Raw genomic sequence first — 19,971 nt, forward strand, 5'->3', positions numbered from 1 at the left:
CGTTATTAGGTACTCTGCATTTTATGGCTTACCATCATAAGCATGAAAAAATAGGGCAATGAAATAAAATATTGGACTAAGATCATTAGGACAGTCGATACTAAGGACATTAAAAAGTAGGATAACAAATTTTAGGGCATTTAGAGAACCGTGTAAAGCAATATTACAGGAAGCTTCAGGAAGAATATTATCAGTATTATCAACATATTATTATAAAGATATATGATTTGATGTTCGATGTTTTTTTACCTATATTTGTTTTCATCATTACTGGCACATTTGTATCTTATCCTAATCAATCTCGACATATTTAATTAAAAACATTTATGTTGAGATTTTAGGTGCCTGTCATCACAACACGTTATGATAACATTAATCGCAGATTTACAGAATCGCGGAAAGACCTTACACAAATGAATTGTATTTACTATCAAACACAAATTAAGTAAGTATTTGAAAAGTCACAAGGCTCTCCCTTGAAAAGATACAAGGTCCCTTTGACCCCAATGTAGGTATGCTATGCCTACCTGGGTACCTAGATACGATTATTTTATGATATGGTGTATGAGTAAGTATGGCAAATACAGAAATTTACTATCTCACTAGTTCCCTTAGCCACGTATCTATTGTGTCATGAAAGGGGGTGGACGATAGGAGCCTCCTCGAATGACGTATAGCCAGTTCTGTGGATTTACCACCACCCCCGCTTGTCAAATCTGTCGGTGGCGGTACGGTAGTTTTAGTTATTATATACCCAAGGGAAAAATGTAGTCTGTGCGTTGGTCAATACAATAGTGTCAGAGGCTCAGAGGGTGAAACTTTGTAAGTTTAAAAAAAAAGCGGCCTCTGGACTTATTTCATTGCGTACGCAATTTTTGAGGATCCGAGTTCTGATTTCAACTTTCATCTACACCTGCATTTATCATAGTGGTCGCAAGGACGTCAGATTAAGGATAAGCAAACTACGAGTATTTCTTCTAAAATATCCAAACCGACATTAGCGGCATAATGTATGATGTACCCCGAAGTAACCAAGAGAGTATTGGATAGGGTCGAATTACTGAAAGCTAATAATCGTCTTATTTATTTATTTTTATTTATTTATTTATTAAGCTTACATATTAGTTGTAGTTTTACAATGAGTCCCACAAAACTGTTTGTATACAGTTTGCCTGTGGGATCGGAGTCTCTTATACTAAACAAAATACTTTTTTATGTTTTAGGTATTGTTATACATAATTGGTAATATCATAACAAATAATAAAATAATGATAATGAAATTATAATCTGAGGTGAACTTGTATCAGGGTAAGTTAAGCAAAAAATATTTTTTTAATTTAGTTTTAAATTTAGATAACATAGGCTCTTGTCGTATATCCTGAGGTAAACTATTAAGTAGGTACGGTATTCTTTTTTTTAGAGTTCTATCACCATAATAATTATTAACTTTAGGTACCTCAAATTTACCCTCAGATATAGACCTTGTGCCTTATAGAGAGGATGTTGAATGAAAAACAATTAATAAGCAAAAACTAAATCAGGTAAACGATAGTCATTGTTTTAACGAAAAGTAAAAGATAATATTAATCTAATTAAACAATAAACAATCGCATAGTGCCTTAAAATCTGTGAGATAAACGTCGTTAATTACGTAGATTCGGTGCCAATCTGATTACCTACGATGATAAAAATGAGCGGACTTCCTACACGAAAGTTAGTGTTAGGACAGCACTCTAAAATAACGTGAGTTTCTCTACCCCTTAATTCTTTTAATATTTACAATACATTTTTATGCAATGATATAAAGCTACAGAGTTAGTTCTAGACGAAAATTTATATAATCACTTCTAAAAAAATCTTGAAGTGATCAAATTTTACCTAAAATTTTAATTTATACAGGACCAATCTGCCTGGTGTTTGGATAACAGATAGAACCAGCAAGCCACCATGATACTAGCTCCAGAGGTAAGAATATAACACCACCCTTAAGAAACAGAGCTGGCTCATGTTTCTTAAAACAATTTCATAAATAATCGATTTTTGTTCTACAAGCATGTAAAAACCATGTGTTAATGATTTATACCAAAAGTTTGAGATCGTAAAAAAATAATTTTACTCATTCTAGTCTAGTTTTAAAAACCGTTGATCTCCAATCCCAAATAACCTCTATGTACTTTCTCCAGACCTGCGAATGCCCGTTCCAAGACCCGGGCGCCTCTATCGCCAGCTCACCCAACTGCAATGGACTCCTCCTCTTCATGGCCCTGATGCAGGGCTTCGTGCAGGGCCGCTGCGCCATCGCTGACCCCTGCAACCGGGTGGTGGGAGTGAGGGAGGTGGACGAGGAGTATGACTTCATTGTGGTGGGCGGAGGCGCGGCCGGTCCGATTGTGGCGGGGCGGCTGGCCGAGAACGACAAGTTTAAGGTGAGGAAGGCTGTGGGCTGTGGGTGGTAGTCACAATGGCCATTTTCTACGTTGCAGCCCGGAACGGAGCATGTTCAAAGCATATTAGAAGAAGTTTATTTCAAACTCATATCAATACCATCTTGGCAAACGTTACACTTTAGTGCATGGATGAATAGTACAATTCAGTACTTTAAGTACTTTTTCAGAATTTTAATACTAAAATGAGCTATCAAAACCATCAACCCACCAAACCTCGAAAGGAATATTACAAGAGCAACCACGTCAACATCCTTTTCCACACCCCAGGTGCTCCTAATCGAGGCCGGTGGCCCCGACCCCGTGGCGTCCAGGGTTCCCTCCTACTACAGAAACTTCTGGAACAACGCCGAGACCGACTGGCTCTACCGCACGCAGCTCGACAACTACTGCCTGTCTGAGGGCAAGAAGGGATGCGTCTGGCCTAGAGGGAAAACCCTTGGTAATTTCTTGTGGATACTGCATAATAACTTTAACTGGTAGTGATGCTTCTGTCTGATGATTTGGTAGTGGTATAATAAGAACAATATCAGTCCAGATATGGTGCGATATTGCCAAATTTGTAGTCCGCTACCGACTCATGTAGCAAATAGCAACCAAATAGAAAACCATGATCAAACATACCATTAACACAAATGCAACCTATGCCGAAGCTATCAAACCATACATCAAGTAATATCGATCTTTAAAAACCACACCAACTCAAATGCAACCTATACCGAGGCTAGCAAACCACGAATCCACTAACACCGATCTTCAAACCCCAGGTGGATCAGCTGTCCTCAACGGCATGATGTACCACCGTGGGCATGCCGCAGACTTCGACGAGTGGACGCAGTTCGGGGCGGAGGGCTGGTCGTGGAAGGAGAACCTGCCCTACTTCTACAAGACTGAGGACAACAAGCAGATCGGGACACTGGTCAATGGTTCTTACCACGCCACCGGGGGTCCTTTGCCTATTCAACAAGTACGTAGTGAACCGTTCATAGGAATGATTAACTATGTACTTATTTGCGTATACCAAAAATGAATCGGTAAATATCAGGTCAGCGACTGACCACTAATGTGATTGGCTAATCCTTTCACTACGAGATTAAAAACACGCTAAGAAGGTTTAATACGAGCCTTGGGAATACAATATCAATACCCCTATGTGCCTTACACACTGGATATAGTTTTAAAGTATGATTAAAGTATCATTATAAATCCAATGTGTTACTTTTTCAGTTCAGATACACCCCTGAATTCGTGTACGACCTGCTGAAGGGTATCGAGGAAGTGGGCCTGCCCGTCGTGGCTGACATGAACGATCCCAACACTCCAGAAGGATTCGCCATAGCACAGACGTTTTCTGAGTAAGTAATTTATGCGGCAATTAGGTATAAGTTTGGATTTGTGTCAATAAGAACCTAACCCTAATCTACCGTTTGTTTTTATATGTTTGTATTTATAACTTTTAAGTATAGAAACAATTTATAGGTCGTTCATACTGACCACGCTACTGACTTCCAAAATAATAATATAGGTATCACTAAACAAGGTGACTTTCTTGCAGTGATGGTCAGCGTTACACCACAGCCCGTGCCTACCTGAAGCCCAAGGAGAACCTCCACGTGCTTCTGAACTCCCATGTGTCCAGAGTCCTCTTCAATGACACCGTTGCCGTCGGTGTGGAATACATCACCAAGAAAGGAGAGAGGAAGACTGTGCAAGCTGCTAAAGAGGTAAAATATCCTTTCCATATTGGTAGAATGGAATCAAGTCATTGCGAGAGTAGCTCATTATTTATACACGCAACTGGTGTAACTTAAAACATGACTCGACCGAAACCCTTTCATGTATTAATCCGTGTTAAAAGAGATAATTAACTATATCACAAACAAATATTTCAGGTGATTCTCAGCGCTGGAGCCTTGAACAGTCCTCACATCTTGCTGCTCTCCGGAGTCGGCCCTAAAGAGACCCTGGACAAGTTCGACATCCCAGTCGTCGCTGACTTGCCGGATGTCGGCCAGAACTTGAAGAACCACATCGGAATGACCCTCTTCTTTGTAGCCACAAAGGAGGAGAACACTCAGTCTCTGGACTGGGCCGCTGCGACTGAGTATCTGCTCGAGAGGACCGGGCCCATGACTTCGACTGGTATCACTCAGGTTCGTAACAAGATTTTTTTTAAACTTCTTTTTATTGCAATATTATAGTCGAATGACCTATGAACTGTTAGCCTTCCGAATATTTAGCCCAATGATGGTGTCGTCTTCAAACTACGTCTCTGATTTGGGTTCCGCTCATCTCGCATAATCTTTATTGACCAAAACTTATTTCGCATAACTTGTATGGTCTAAACTTTTTTGGCCGATCCATCACTTTGCCAAGACTTATGTGGCATAAGGCTCGTTTCGTCTAAAACTCTTTAGGCACAATCTTTAAACACCTAAGTTTCGTTTGCTCAAATTTATGTTCGTCTATACCTATGTATAATCTTGTTTCTCCTAATGTTATCTTAATAAATATTATATTAAGTATGTAGTAAATGTACAAATTGTGGTATTTTTCTCCTACATCCCGAAAATCACGATATTTTATGATCAAAAAATCGAAAGTTAACGACCAATATAATTATTACAAACCCCATGAGATCGAAACCTAAAAATAGGTGCGACGACGAGCAAAGCGAGGAGGAGCGTGTTAGGTGCACATGTTCATCAAAATCAAAGCGGAGCGCAGCGAAGCGGAGCGGAGCGTTTTCCAAACAGCGGAAACAATACAAGGTACCAGTTTGCGCTATGTAGGGAGACGCTCCGTCAAAGTTAAAGCCAAACGAATATTATTACTTTGTATAAACCTATGCCATAGCATTATTAGGCTATTCAAGATTTGGCCATACCATTATTAGGCTAAACAATGTTATGCGAAATAACTTTTTACTAAACGAGATTTATGCCATACGATTTTCGGCGTAACGAGACTTTGACCAAACGTTACTATGCAATAAGAGATTAGGCAAATAAATCTTATGCCAAAAAAGGTAGAACCCTCTGATTTTGACTAATTGGCATTGAATTCGGAAATTGGATTAGTTATTAGATGCGTTGGCCAATGGCCACCGCACATAATCTATCTCAGCCATTTTCTATCCAAACTACCCAATATTCTGTTACCCCAGATGTCCGGAGTGCTATACTCCAGCCTGGCTGACCGTGAGAACCAGCAGCCGGACCTGCAGTTCTTCTTCAACGGCTTCTACGCGGAGTGCTCTTCGACCGGCGCCATCGGCGAGCCGGTGGGTGACTGCCCGCAGAAGGGAAGGAACATTACGTGAGTTTCTTCGTTATTTTATGTGTGTGGTCCTGGGTTGTATATATTTTTGTAATCCTTCTTCAAATCACTGGTATCAGCACAGGCTTATGCAAGTTATTCAAGAGAATTCAGTATTCTTGATTTCCGATTTGTAAACGGGATACTATCAAATAACAATAGTTCCAAACTTTATTATATAAAGTACTTTCATAAAACTTGAAAATAATTATAAAATGACATCAGGCGTATTGCCATACACAACGCCAAATGTCCTTTCTTACGATCATTGTCGCCTGAAAATACATAATGATTGATAAATTACTTGAGAATTGCTATGCATATTTAGATGACATAATCGTATATTCATGAACCCTTTCTCATTTCCCAGGAGCAACGCAGTGTCCTTGCGCCCCCGCAGCGTGGGCTACCTGACCCTCAACTCGACAAACCCGCTGGAGCCGCCGCTATTCTTCCCACAGTACTTCTCTCACCCCGACGACATGGTCATGGTCAAGGACGGAGGCAGATACGTTCGCCAGATCATGGAGTCTGAGGTTAGTGGTACAATAGTGTTGGTTATTTATAAGACAGATAGATGGATTAATATCTGAGGCTGATTGATAGATAGATAGATAGATAGATAAATTATTTATTTACTTAACACAACACATACACAGGTTACACAGCAAGATTTTTAACATAAAGTTTAAGATTACATAAACACAAAACACTATTAAAAGACATGCAGATAGAAAAGCAACATGTGTATTTATCATGTTAGCAAAAGGGTTCTGACTCAGCATAATACTATGATTATAATTAAATAATCACAGCGCTGGTATTCTGCCAGGTTCTGATTGTGTTGGTTTATGTATTGAATGAGAGTTTTTATGTATTTATCCCTTTCCATCGCTTGGTAATCGAATTTTGCTTGCATCTGGCAGTTTTAAACGCTGCTACAATCAAACATCAACCTCTCAACTATTAAGTTACAAGGCGATAAGAATAGCAGTCTATGACGTCAACGACTGTATCTCATTCAATGCTCAAACGGACTAAGTAACAATAGTTGATCCCTGATATGATATAACCAACAATCAAACCCCCTAGTCCTAAACTATCCACCACCATTCCAGGCGATCCAAAGCAAGTACGGCGTGAAGCTGGACCCAGCCTACACGTACGTCTGCGACAACCGCGTGGCGCAGTGGTCGGACGAGTGGCTGGAGTGCATGGCGCGCTGGTACACCGACCCGCAGAACCACCAGGTCGGCACCGCCGCCATCAGCCGCGTCGTCGACAACGACTTGAGGGTCTATAATGTCACTGGTGAGTTTTGTTTTTACTCTCGACAGTCATTTTATTTCGTTACGTTAGCAAGTTCGGTATTTAAGAAAAATACTAGTCGCTGTCTTGCCACTAAAAATATACATTATGTCATGTCAGGACCAATACTTCAGCTGCATCGCTTATGTGACAAGAAACTGATAATCGGTGGTGCTGGTGCCAAAGTAGCTGTAATGTTTGTGACCGAAAACTCCTTATTCTACTACTTCGTTCGAGAATAAAATAGAAGTAAAATGTAAAAACACTTACCCCTCAAAAGTCCTCTCAAATCCACCACAAGTAACAAACACTTATGCACCAATTTTCACTACTAATAAATAAATTTATATCCAAAATTTACCATTCCCAATTAATAAATTATTTATTTCTTTCCAAATAGGTCTTCGTGTAATAGACGCGTCTGCCATTCCCATCCTGAGCACCGGCAACCCGCAGGGAGCCATCATGATGGTGGCCGAGCGAGGGGCCGACTCCATCAAGGCTGACTGGAGCCAGTGAACGACTGACTTACTACCGCCATTACTCAAAAATCTGACAGATTCATACAAGGTATTGATGTAAATGTGACTATACACTACAACATTTTTCGAGCATTTCTGTTTAACGTTCTTACGAATGGTACAATACAGTCAAAAGCTTAATGAAAAGTTCGTAAAAGGATGATACACTAGAACCTATCAGAGAGCGGCTCGTTGTTCTGTTACAAGTAAATGTTGTAGTCTTTACCCACGGTATGACGGATAGGTAGTGAATTTGTTATGTAATTTTATGGTAGCGGTCGATGGTTAGGACGACTGACATAATAATAATGTACAATTGTGTAAAGATTTTTATATTTTTTTACCTCATTTCTCATTTGTTATGGGTATTTAATACCAATGTTATTTAGTTTTGTAAGTGTAAAGTACCTGTCATTATTTTGTATAATTGAAATCGCATCAGTTAAGTATTTACCTCATTAATATATTATGTATTTATAGCAGAATTTGATAAATAAACATTTTATCTAAATTAATTTATTTATTTATTTTTAAACTTATGCTAGGTTTCTTAATGTTAAAAATTAATGGGATTTTTGGTTGGTTAAAATTATTAAAAGTCTATACATATAGCGATAAAACTTTATAAATGGCAAAAATAAATACATACATGATTAATTAATTACATAACTTTAACACACATTATTTACTTTCGCATATAACATATTTGTAGCCAATTAAATCCATAATACAGTAACTCCATTATTGAAACTTAAAACATAAGTACTTCATAAAGGGAAGGAGTACATACTTATTTAACTAAAATGTCTAGGAATGGTTGTGTAGTAATACTTTTAGACCAATTCGGTTAGTATAAAAAAATCAAACCCTATACTAAATTTGTTAGTATATTTTTATACGTAAAAAATCGGAATTCTTTTATAAAATGCATGTTTTTCAATCGAGACTCGCCTCGCGTATTTTTAGCACCTCACAGATATTTGAGATTACTCACTTTGCTTTCGTACGGAAAATACCTACCTTATTTCTACTCGTTATACTTTATAATAACAATATGATTAATTTTGTCTTACACCCAGGTAGGCTGGTAATAATGGTTATTTATCCAATCGTAAGGTTCACCGGTCTATGTATCATGTGGCCACATAGTATATCTGTATCAAAACCACAGCTAGCGATTCTGAAGCTATCAAATTTAAATTATTAGCTTCAGAATCACTACCACAGAATCAATAAAAAGTATGCAACCGCCATGAACCTACAACCTTGTCAAACCTACTACTCAGGCCAAGTTTAAAGTGAAGACTTAAAGAGGCAGGTTCCCGGTACATACCCGTACAAGTTATCTGATTATGCGAAAGCGCTAGAGCATTTCCCTGCAAAAAATTTAACTCTCTAAAAGCGCTCTCGCATAATTATGTAACCCGTATGGATATACAGGGCCTTACAAAAGTGGTATACTACACCGAAAGGGGGTGACACCTTGAGTCACCTGAACAACTTTTGTTCTACCACTTTTACAAAAAAAAAATCACTGCATAAACACCGACAACCCGCCTCTATATCCCTTCACCCCCCCCCCCCTATCCACGACTCCACACCACCAACCTCCTCACTGCTCGTCCTTGTCCTTGGCGCCGTGCTTCAGGATCCTCGTGAACTCCACGTAGTCGAACAGCCCGTCTCTGATCGGCGCCTGAGAAGGAGAATGAAATCGTATAATCGACGTAAAATTTTAGTCATAATGTTACTCTACCACTATTTCACAAAGGCCCTGTATTTTTTTTTGTTCACTTCCTTTTCTGCCATCGACATTTTGTCTTTATCGGATTGTATGTTCATTATCGTTAGTTGTTTTGAGTGATGGTCCAGTGAACATAATCTCCTTGGTTTCCATTTCAAGCTTAGCTCCACTTAGCTTCTGTTACTGACGGACAGGATGTGCCATCGCTTAAAACCGTAGAGTATCCTCGGGATCACTCAGTACTCAGTAGCTGATCCCTCGCAAATTTGTTGGTATATCCCTGTTTCCCTGTAACCTGTCCTGATATATCGAGGAAAGATCTGGCGACAGAAACTCCCCAAGCATGTGTTCAACCCACCTCGCGCAGCATCTCGTCCACGTCGTCGTCTGTGAAGCGGTCGCCCATGGTGGTGAGCAGCTCGCGCAGCCGCTCCTCGTTGATCACGCCGTTGTTGTCCTCGTCGAAGCAGCTGCGGGGAGGGGGGTGGGGGGTTAGTCATTTGGACAGCTAAAACAAGGTTACCCTAAGCACCCTATACACGGCACAAAAGTTAGCTCGTTTTGGTATCGTTACGATCTACCTAGAGATTACGATTGGTGTCGCCTCTTGGTTTCTAAATGTATATTTTTAATTTTTTATACATATAAGTATTACATACATTATCAGTGATCACGTCAACAATTTTGTGACTTTTTCGTGTTCAATGTCTCACAAATAACACTAGACGTCCATGGTCTTGTCACCGTGGCTATCTACCCAGGCTGTGGTGGACGTATATAAAGCACAGTTGTTATGTCACTCCAGAAGGTCATTTCATGTACCCCCATGTATACAAAAGACACTCACCCAAAAGCATTCTTGATGACATCCTCGGGGTCGGTGCCTTGCAGGCGCTCCCCGAACAGCGTCAGGAACATGGTGAAGTTGATAGGGCCTGGAGCCTCGTTCATCATGCCCTCCAGGTAGTCTTCTGTAGGGTTCTTGCCTGTAATATTACATTACGATTAATTGTAATAGGTGGAAACAATACAAGTGTTGAAATTGCTCACTCTGAGCAGGCTTTCCCTGATTTTCTTTTGTATTCACAATTACCAATATACATATACCTATATGTTTATGCTAAAGTGCTATGTCCCATTGTACCAACTTGTAGGCTGAGATTGGGACAGCAATAATGAATAAAGGAAATGAATGTTATTTGGTTATAAATATTGAATAGAATAGTATTCCCAGATAAACTAGACCTCCAGCATTCCAAGGATAGGGTAAATACAGTATTTGTTCCCCATTTAGATCCTGGTGAACATGCTGAACATCTTGTGTTTCCATCTAATGTTTACTTACCCAAAGAAGCCAGCATATCATGCAGGTCGTCCTTGTCAACAAAGCCGTCTCGGTTCTGGTCAATCATGTTGAACGCCTCCTTGAACTCGGCGATCTGTGCCTGGTCGAACATGGCAAACACATTGGACGTGGCTCGCTGGGCACGCTTCTTGTTGGTGCCACGGCGGCCGGCGGTCTTGCGGGACGACATCTTGACCTGTGAAGTATTTAACTGTTAAAAGTATCTACACAAATTAAGTAAACAGGCTTAGGGCCTGTTCCACAATGTCTGGTTAGTGGCTACCTGTCGGATAAAATACATACTGTCACTGTCTAAAAAATAATGACAGAGAGTGACAGCATGTATTTTATCCGACAGGTAGCCACTAACCAGACATTGTGGAACAGGCCCTTAGACTGTTTGTTGCCAAAAATATGGTCAGAATTTTTTTTGATGACTAATGTTGAGGATATAGGTAGTACAGCCAGTTCTACCTTTTTTGGCCTAAGATTTATTTGCCTAATCTCATATTGCATAGTAACGTTTGGTCAAAGTCTTGTTTCGCCTAAAATCGTATGGCATAACTCTCTTTTAGTAAAAAGTTATTTCGCATAATCTTGTTTAGCCTAATAATGGTATGGCCAAATCTTGAATAGCCTAATAATGCTATGGCATAGGTTATACAAAGTAATAATATTCGTTTGGTTTAACTTTGATGGCGTTTGTAATCATTATAATGGTCATTCACTTTCGATATTTTGATAATTCAATATCGTTATTTTCGGGATGTAGGAGAAAAATATCACAATTTGTACATTTACAACATACTTAATATACAGGGTGTTAACTTGATTGCGTTGGAGCGGGAAATGGTAGATACAGCTGATGATACTGAACACGATAAGACATTAAAAAACGTATTTTATTTGCTTTAAGCTGACCAACATAAAACAGTTTTATTTAGTTCATTTTAAAATTTCATAGTCACCCTATTCATGTTTAGGTACGTTTGACAGAATGACCATGAACTTGAAAGCCAAGGTCAAGGCCAAAAAAATCAAAGCCAGGGTCAATAAAAAAGTATGCGTGCATCAGCACCACACTTGGAGCCACAACCACAATCGTCAAGGTACCTACCGAGATTTTGGGTACTCAAAGTACCCAATCCATTGTAGACATTTCATTTTACTCCATAAGTATCACTTTATTGATACACAATAATTATCTTTTATGAATACAGAACAGTTTCATTTTATGTTTCATAACATAGGTCACACGTATTCACAGCACAGCACAACATAAAACGAGATGAGGAACAAGGCTTGGTAATCAAAAGATAGAATTGTAGAAGGTACCTTTTCCCTTTTAGGTAATAATTGTAAAAAATGATTGTAAACAAGTAAACAACAATGACTGACTGACAGACTAGATCCACAGAGAAGGTAATGACTATCATAAATACTCGATGGTTATGATACGCGAGATTGTTATTATTCTACTGGTATTCAAAGTGAGGCCATACTTATTAGCAGCGTTTTACCTGAAAATAAAACGCATATTAAAATACTTACCTTATTTGAAGCTTAATATTGAGATAGGCACTTCCGTTTCCGTCCATTTGTACCTTTGCATCAGTATCATGACGGTCAAATAGCGTCCATATCCGTTTAACTTCTGTCACCTGTCAGAGGCGAGATGTTACGTCATCGCCACCATTGGATCATTGTCTCAATAATCACCAGGCAGATATGAAAGTTAAGCTTCAAATAAGGTAAGTATTTTAATATGCGTTTTATTTTCAGGTAAAACGCTGCTATTAAACTACTAGACCGTTATTTGAAGCTTAATATTGAGAGATGTTTGTTATCGTCTGGTGGCTGAAAGTTAAACAGTATAGTGACTTGTTTAAAATAAAAACGCCAATGTGATACAAAGAAAACAATTTATTACGGTTATGAAACTTAAATCATAATTAAGTAGGTATATAGAATTAGCATTCTAAGCAATAACATGTAATAACTCTAATAACATCATGGAAATCATTATAATTTAAGTATCAACTGCAGAAAACAATTGACTTACAGACGGCAAATCGTTGGAAACAATCACTTCGCGTCTATAAAATTTAAGGAATGTATTTCCTGAACGCCAATTTCCACGTTCTAAAATCTCATCCATGGGATAATTATCAATCCAATTTCTAGAGGCCACTGCAGACCGTATACTTCCAGGTGTGGCCATTATATTAGCCTCTTTAAATAAACTTTTGATCCACCCAGCTATTATAGTGCGAGATGCCCCTTTAGCGGCACCTCTGAATGTGACGAAGAGATTAGATACCTTGGCCTCATTTCGTCGATCATTAAGTAAGGTTATGGTTCTATTTACCCAGAACACAGGATTCAGGTTTTGATTATCATGATTCTCAATTAATTTCCAACCTGATTGTCTGTAATCACTGTTATCAGTCTTTGAACCGAAATGGGGCCAAAGTATAATGCTATTGTCAAATTTAGAGTAATGGGCAGGGTCTATATGAAGTAAAGTCAAATCGTGTACCCTTCTGCCCGAGCATAGAAGCAATAGGGTAGCCGTATGTCGCAAAGTTTTAAACACATCATTAGGACGTATAACATAATCAGATAAAAATGAGGATAATTTAGTGGCATCCCAAATTGGTGATTTCTTTAACATAGGCTTTTTTAAAGCTATTGATTTTAAAATGTGCTTTACTAGGACGTGGGAACTAAGGACACTAGATGTATCTACATTACACAGTGTGGATACAACCGATTTATGTAATAATATGGTGTTGTAAGCGAAGCCCTGTACCAAATGTAAATCTGCTAGAAATTTTGCTAAATCAGAGCCGGAAGGTGTATGGGGATTAATATTATTGGTCTTGGACCAACTCAACCATCGTTTCCACGCAACCTCGTATGTTTTTAATGTCGATAATCGCCAGGAATCTTTCAATAGTGATAATTGTTCTGGATTCCAGCTTTCTACTTGTTCAGACCACCCCCACACTTCCATACTTCGAGCGTCATCTCTGCGACGTTCGGAGGTGGCAGGCCGGTCGATGTGTCTATCAGGTAACTCTGTAAGTTCCTCAATGTGAACGGGGCTGCGAGAGATCGGGCTTTGAGATCTGCGCGCCAGAACACCCGGTGCCAGCGAGGGACTACTATCAGGAACGTTCCTAATGACTGGTTGAGATGTGCCAGAACCTTCGGTATTAGGAATGGTGGAGGGAAAATCCACGCGAGAGGGTAATTCCAAGGAACACTGAATGCGTCGTGAAACACCGCTTGGCGATCCCTTAGGTCTAGGGTTACATAATTGAACACCACATGGGCTGCCTCCGATGCAAACAGGTCTATCATTGGCAGGCCAAACTTTTTGAACACAATCTCCGTGCATGGCGGTAGGAGGTGCCACTCTGGCGGTCGCCGATGCCTGGACAGATGATCGGCATGGTTGTTGAACTTGCCTGGAATGTGATGAATGCTGAAGTCTATCCTGTACCAATCTAGAAGGTGTAATATCTGGTAAGTTATTTCCAGCAACGGAACTGATCTCGTTCCTCCCTCTTTTCGCAAATAAGATACCGCTGTCTTGTTGTCGCATTGCATCAGAATGCAACTGTGTCTCATTAGATGGGCATGGCTCTGCAGCGCGTGCAGTATTGCAAGCATTTCTTTTTGATTGCAATGCAGTGTTTGTTCTGCCTTGGACCAAACGCCTGAGAGAGCATGATTGTTTAGTTGGGCGCCCCAAGCCAGGTCCGACGCATCTGTTGTCAGGAAGTGGGTGGGCGGAGGGTAGTGCAAGGGCGTCGGGAGATGACAATTCAGGACCCACCAGGAGAGCTCCTCTCTTACAGGTTGTGGCATGACATACAGATCGTTTGTTAGGTTCTGAGGTAGCGAGTTCAGGAACATGACCAGTCGACGATGATTTAGCCGACCTCTTGGTACCGCAAAACTGGCAAAGCTCAGAAGTCCTGCCACTCTCTGAAGATCTTTTATGGTGACACTTTTTTGTTCGAGAACTTCGCTTACTTTTTTGACAATGGTGACACACTTGTTTTCTGGGAGTACCTTCCGGTTGTCCCAAGGGTCCCATACGATACCCAGATAAGTTATGCTCTTCTGAGGTGTGAGGACAGACTTTTCGAAATTTATTTGCCAACCGAGATATTGAAGAGTGGAGATGGTCAGGGTGACATGCTCTTGTAGAACTCTTGCACTTTGATGAGCAATTAAATAATCGTCGAGATACGCTACTATTCTCACGTTCTTCTCTCGTAATATTTGAGCGATCCAGTTGGTCAGGATTGAGAAGGTTTTGGGGGCTGTACTTAACCCGAAGGGTAGACAGGTCATTTCTAGTAACTCGTGCTCGTAGATCAAGCGTAGGAAGCGCCTGTGACCTTGAGATATTGCCAGGTGAAAATATGCCTGGGACAAATCTATCTTGCATAGCCAATCTTTTGCCTGAAGAAAAGTGGGTATTCGGTACATGTTTATGAGGTGAAATTGATCGACCAGTACAAACTCGTTCAGAGCTTTTAAGTTGAATATCGGGCGCATTGTCCCGTCGCTTTTCGGAACCAGGAATAGGGGTGATATAAAACTGGGCGAGATCTTGGCAGTTTCCAGAATTTTTTGACTTTTCATCTTGGCGATGAGTTCTGACATTTCTTTTGAAACTGGTGTGTGAAAAGGTCCCTTGTCCAGATTCGGATGTATAAGTGGAGGTTTTTGAAGAAAGGGTATGCGATATCCTTGAATTATTTTTAATATTATGGCCGGTGCTCCCAATTCTTTCCACTGCCGGTAGTACAGTGTCAATTGGCCAGCCTGAAACTGATTCGAGTCATTGTTTTTGCCTTTTAGGCAAAGGGTTTCCCCTTTGGGGGGAAGATGAGTATGGGCGCTTTCTCGATCCCCTTTGAGTACGATCGGGCCGCGAGCCTCGGTTGTTGTACGTTCCTCGTCCACGTGGGTTCGGAAAGCTTTGAAAATTGTGGCTTTGTTCCCTAGAAGGGTAGTGTTGGCTATTATATCCACCCCGCGAGGGTGGGTTTTGATATTGGGCATGAGAAGTGGTCGGACAGCAGCCACTATGAGTGCCACGCGATGACACTATTTTTCGAACGCCTTGCCCCCGCGAGGGGTGACGGTTCATTTTAGAATTGGACCTGCTTTGAGAATTGGATCCACCTGACACAGAAGGCCAGAAGGCTTTGCGAACTCCCCCGGTTTTTTCAAGGGTAGAAGTAAAAGATTCTGCTTGAAATAAATGTGTTGAAGACGGGGGTATTTTGTTCAATGCGGCTTTAACTAAAGGATCTTTTGCTTGACTAACAATAGCTTCCCTTCGCATTTCAATACTTTCAGCTCTGTGGCCACATACTAGTTGCAAAAGGTCAGCGGACACTTTGTGAAAGTCGCCCTTTAAAAACAATTCGTCTATTTTTAATTCGAGGGATTCATAACTAATGTTACTAGATTTTGCCCAACCTAACAGATTGCGAAAGCCTTCTTGCAACGATTCCTTTTGTTTTAGAATGCAGAATGTTATAGCTGCATACGCCTTGTCCGAATAAGATAGATGGCGTAAGGTGTCATATGTTTTTACCTCCTCGTTTGTTTCCAGTTCTGTGAAACCTGGAGCATGATTATATAGCTTTTGGGTATCGGCGTACCGTACATCCGACCATGCACTAGTCTCTAAGCGTTGTACCTCCAGTAACATTTTCAAAAATACATCGGGTGTCTTTGGTATAGTTGGTTCCTTTAATTTGGTTTCGATATCAAATGTAAACTGAGTGTTCTCATTAGAATCATTACGACCATCACCCTGTGGTGAATCAACGTACATATCACCACTGACATCTGAACACAACGATAAGCATTCGTGTGAATTAGGGTCATTATTTACAGTGTTGTTATTCGTAACAAAATTCTTGAGCTCACCCACTTCCTTGGATAACTTTTGTATCAAGCGGCGGTCGCGCTTGTTCCTCCTGCGGCGGTGGCGGCGGCGCTTCCGCTTGGAGCCCTCGCCCGAAGACGAGGTGGAGGAGGTGGACGAGCTGCTACTGCTGCTGCTGCTGCTGCGGTCCCGGGTTCGCACCCCGCTGGGCCCGGCCACAGCCTCCACTCGACCCGCTTCTGTATCATCCATTCTGTAAACAACTGTTCAAATCACAAAAAGTCGATGTAACTGATACAAGCATAGTACGATATAGTGCAGAGAAAGCTGACCCCCCTCTCATAGTAACAATGCTTCTGAGTGGGGTCAGGTTTATCTGCCTCTTACTGTACAAGAAAAAAGTATATAAAAAACATTCACGAACGAAAATCTCGTTAAAATTTGAAAGAAAATATGAATTTACGTATATTTAAGGCAACTGTTATTTGTTACAGCTTTAATTTAACCTCCATCGTAAAATAGCAAATTTTATTTAAATATGTTGCAGTAACGGTTATAAACATCGCTGATCTATAGCTTCCTTTAACTACGAATTTAAACGTGTAATTTTATTATAAATAATTAAAAGGAAGCATAATTCGAAATATTCTTACCGATACAGCAAATCAGAAAATAAAATGAGGGTACTTACATGATAAAGGCAAAATATTTTACCTTACTTTGATACCTCACTCCACAATTCTGACTTTCACAGTATAAAACACTTTTGAAACACTTATTTATTTTATTTCTGAATTTAAATTTAATAATAATTTTATTTTTAAAAATATTTTACGGAGCGCAGCTGGAACACAGTTGCCCGGACGGAAATTATTTCGCCAATGATCCAATGGTGGCGATGACGTAACATCTCGCCTCTGACAGGTGACAGAAGTTAAACGGATATGGACGCTATTTGACCGTCATGATACTGATGCAAAGGTACAAATGGACGGAAACGGAAGTGCCTATCTCAATATTAAGCTTCAAATAACGGTCTAGTAGTTTAATATGAGGATTTCCGTACTATTCGTCATCAAAGACGTCTCAATCGCAAGTACACAACACAAATCGAGATGAGCTAGTGTAAGTAAACCAATTCGTCATTGAAGTAGACCCTGTTATCATCCTGTTATGCATTGTGGTCTTTTATCTTTAGCTGCGTACAGACCGGCCAAACGAACGCCAACGAACGGGTTTTGTTGACCTTCGTTGCTCAATCTGCCCCTGTATTATGTATGATAAATGTCCATCGGTGGGCGTTCGTTGGGCCGGTCTGTACGCATCTTTAGGTAATAAAAGAAAAATAAAACGTGGTGAGTATCAAGGGTGAATACTAAACGCTTACCTTATTCTGAGTAAAAAGGTTTAATTATTGTTCTGAACTCCTAGAAAGTCATAAATTATATTCTGTACGATCTATGAAACTTTATGCACATCAGCTGTTTAATTGTTGATTAGTATGTCATAATTTCAATATTATTTAATAATTATTATTACCTACTGTGTAATTAATTAAAATCATAGTTACATCAAATAAATTATGAAAAGTGAAGTTGATAACAAATTTACAGTGTGTGTTCTTTTGCAATCGAATGTCTCATTGGTTATGTGTTTGTGTAGGGTGACCATGTTTTTGATTAAGGTAAAACTTTCCACTTTAGACTTTAAACATAAATATTCGAGATTCTGATGTTTTTTTTTCTTAGAAACGTGCTTGGTTAGACTAATACTAACCCCCATTTCCCGCTCAAACGCATTCTAGTTAACACCCTGTAGTATTTATTAAGATAATATTAGGGGAAACAAGATTATACCAATACGAACAATTTGAGCAAACGAGACTTAGGTGTTTCAAGTTGTAGCCAAAAGAGTTTTAGACGAAACGAGTCTTATGCCAAATAGGTCTTGGCGAAGTGATGATTCTACCAAAAAAGTTAGACCTTACGAGTTATGCGAAACGAGTTTAGGGCAATAAAGATTAGGCGAGATGAGGGGAACCCAGTACAGCCAGACCAACATAATTGTTACATAAGTTATGTGAAACATAGTCAGGGAGCAGGGAGAATATGTGCATAGGCAACTCATGAAAACTGAACATCTAGATTCTTAAAGTAGTAAAATACACATAGTACTGATATGAGAATATGCCATTGTTTTTGGAACTAGCTTATTCAGCCTACTTTAATAATTTTGTTTAGCCAGTCCAAAAATGCATTAACTAACTAATATTGATTATCTTATATGCATATAAATGGTAAGTAGAGTTTACTTGCTATCCATGATATTGAGCACAAAGAAGTTATCAAACTTTGCATACTCATGAACTACTTAGTTACTAGCACTTCGTTACCCAATAAAACTGGTTTGCAGCCTCATCGAAATTCCAAATTCTTAACAACACACACTTAATGATAATGAAAAGTTGAAAACTATACCTACCAGCAGTTTTGTGGATGCAAGATTAACGAACTGTGTGGCTGATGAGCTACTGGATGAAATTATACACGTTTGCTTTATCGCAGACGCTGGAGAGTGAATATTGTTCACGCCAGCACACCACAGTGACCAGTTTATAAATAAAATAATGATGCACGCCCTGTTTTAATCACCAATCGTCACCTCTGGTTTTCGGCAGTTACTAACGTGTAAATGAGTCACAGATGTTGTGCCGACATTGCCTTTCAATGAGAAACGGAGAATGTAGGGCGCACCATACTGTGTCACAAAATATGGACAGCGATTAGCCATAAAAGGTAAAGAATTTTCAACATAGAACTGCATGTCCATAATTTAGCCAAATTTATCAAATGTGGATTGTTTTCAATATTTACCTGAATTAGATTATATTTCTGCACACAAAATACAAGGTTTAGTAACGGTTAGCTACCGAATTTCACTAAATTTAAAGTATTTTACTAAGTGATGACAAAATACAAGAATGATTCACCATAAACCAAAGAGAATAATACTTTTTTTTCACTAAATTACGTTACTTAATGACAACAGGATAGATATATATTCAGTTCTATGTGATAGAAAGAGACAACTAACTCGGTGTTCGTTGACCTGAGTCTATGGTTTTCCAAGCGAGGGTGTTATTATTCTGAGTATTTTTAGTTTGACCTTGTAACGTCTTCTGTTTAAAAATAATAACTTCTAACTTGCTTTGCTTCTAACTATTATTGGAAGTACGTAGCGTAGGTACCTAATAAATACTAAAACAACTCTCTCTCAATGTCTTTTATTTGTCGGTAGATGGGAGTTCCTCTAATCTGTACTTAATAAAATGCCACTGAACCTCCACTGAAACCCCACACTGAACAATC

General features: G+C 39.6%; 2 protein-coding genes across 3 annotated transcripts; one reads left to right on the top strand and one right to left on the bottom strand.

The window, feature by feature from the left end:
• Positions 1–1,897: 1,897 nt before the first annotated feature.
• Positions 1,898–8,106, top strand: LOC105388055 (glucose dehydrogenase [FAD, quinone]). Its single transcript, XM_048626375.1, has 11 exons — positions 1,898–1,965; positions 2,184–2,426; positions 2,715–2,886; positions 3,212–3,411; positions 3,672–3,799; positions 4,000–4,168; positions 4,337–4,597; positions 5,611–5,762; positions 6,133–6,298; positions 6,881–7,073; positions 7,471–8,106. The coding sequence occupies exons 1-11, from the start codon at positions 1,948–1,950 to the stop codon at positions 7,587–7,589; spliced, it is 1,821 nt and encodes a 606-aa protein (XP_048482332.1). The 5' UTR covers positions 1,898–1,947; the 3' UTR covers positions 7,590–8,106.
• Positions 8,107–9,142: 1,036 nt separating this feature from the next.
• LOC105388071 (myosin regulatory light chain sqh) lies at positions 9,143–19,624 on the bottom strand. Of its 2 annotated transcripts, none has more exons than XM_011558916.3 (5): positions 19,477–19,624; positions 10,681–10,876; positions 10,183–10,321; positions 9,694–9,805; positions 9,143–9,287 (listed from the first exon to the last, which is right to left on the bottom strand). In XM_011558916.3, the coding sequence occupies exons 2-5, from the start codon at positions 10,868–10,870 to the stop codon at positions 9,204–9,206; spliced, it is 525 nt and encodes a 174-aa protein (XP_011557218.1). In that variant the 5' UTR covers positions 10,871–10,876; positions 19,477–19,624; the 3' UTR covers positions 9,143–9,203. The 2 variants fall into 2 exon arrangements, with proteins under 2 accessions (XP_011557218.1, XP_011557226.1); XM_011558924.3 differs by lacking the exon at positions 19,477–19,624 and adding an exon at positions 19,085–19,298.
• Between the last annotated feature and the right edge of the window lie 347 nt (positions 19,625–19,971).

Source organism: Plutella xylostella, chromosome 16 (genome assembly GCF_932276165.1).
Source record: "Plutella xylostella chromosome 16, ilPluXylo3.1, whole genome shotgun sequence".
Classification (NCBI taxonomy): Eukaryota; Metazoa; Arthropoda; class Insecta; order Lepidoptera; family Plutellidae; genus Plutella; species Plutella xylostella.

Coding starts and splice junctions, on each gene's coding strand:
- LOC105388055 (XM_048626375.1), top strand. Junction 2,887..3,211: donor GCCTAGAGGGAAAACCCTTG/GTAATTTCTTGT, acceptor TTCAAACCCCAG/GTGGATCAGCTGTCCTCAAC. Junction 6,299..6,880: donor GCCAGATCATGGAGTCTGAG/GTTAGTGGTACA, acceptor CCACCATTCCAG/GCGATCCAAAGCAAGTACGG.
- LOC105388071 (XM_011558916.3), bottom strand. CDS start 10,870: ATGTCGTCCCGCAAGACCGCCGGCCGCCGTGGCACCAACAAGAAGCGT. Junction 9,806..10,182: donor GTCATCAAGAATGCTTTTGG/GTGAGTGTCTTT, acceptor CCCTCCCCGCAG/CTGCTTCGACGAGGACAACA. Junction 9,288..9,693: donor TGGACGAGATGCTGCGCGAG/GTGGGTTGAACA, acceptor TCTCCTTCTCAG/GCGCCGATCAGAGACGGGCT.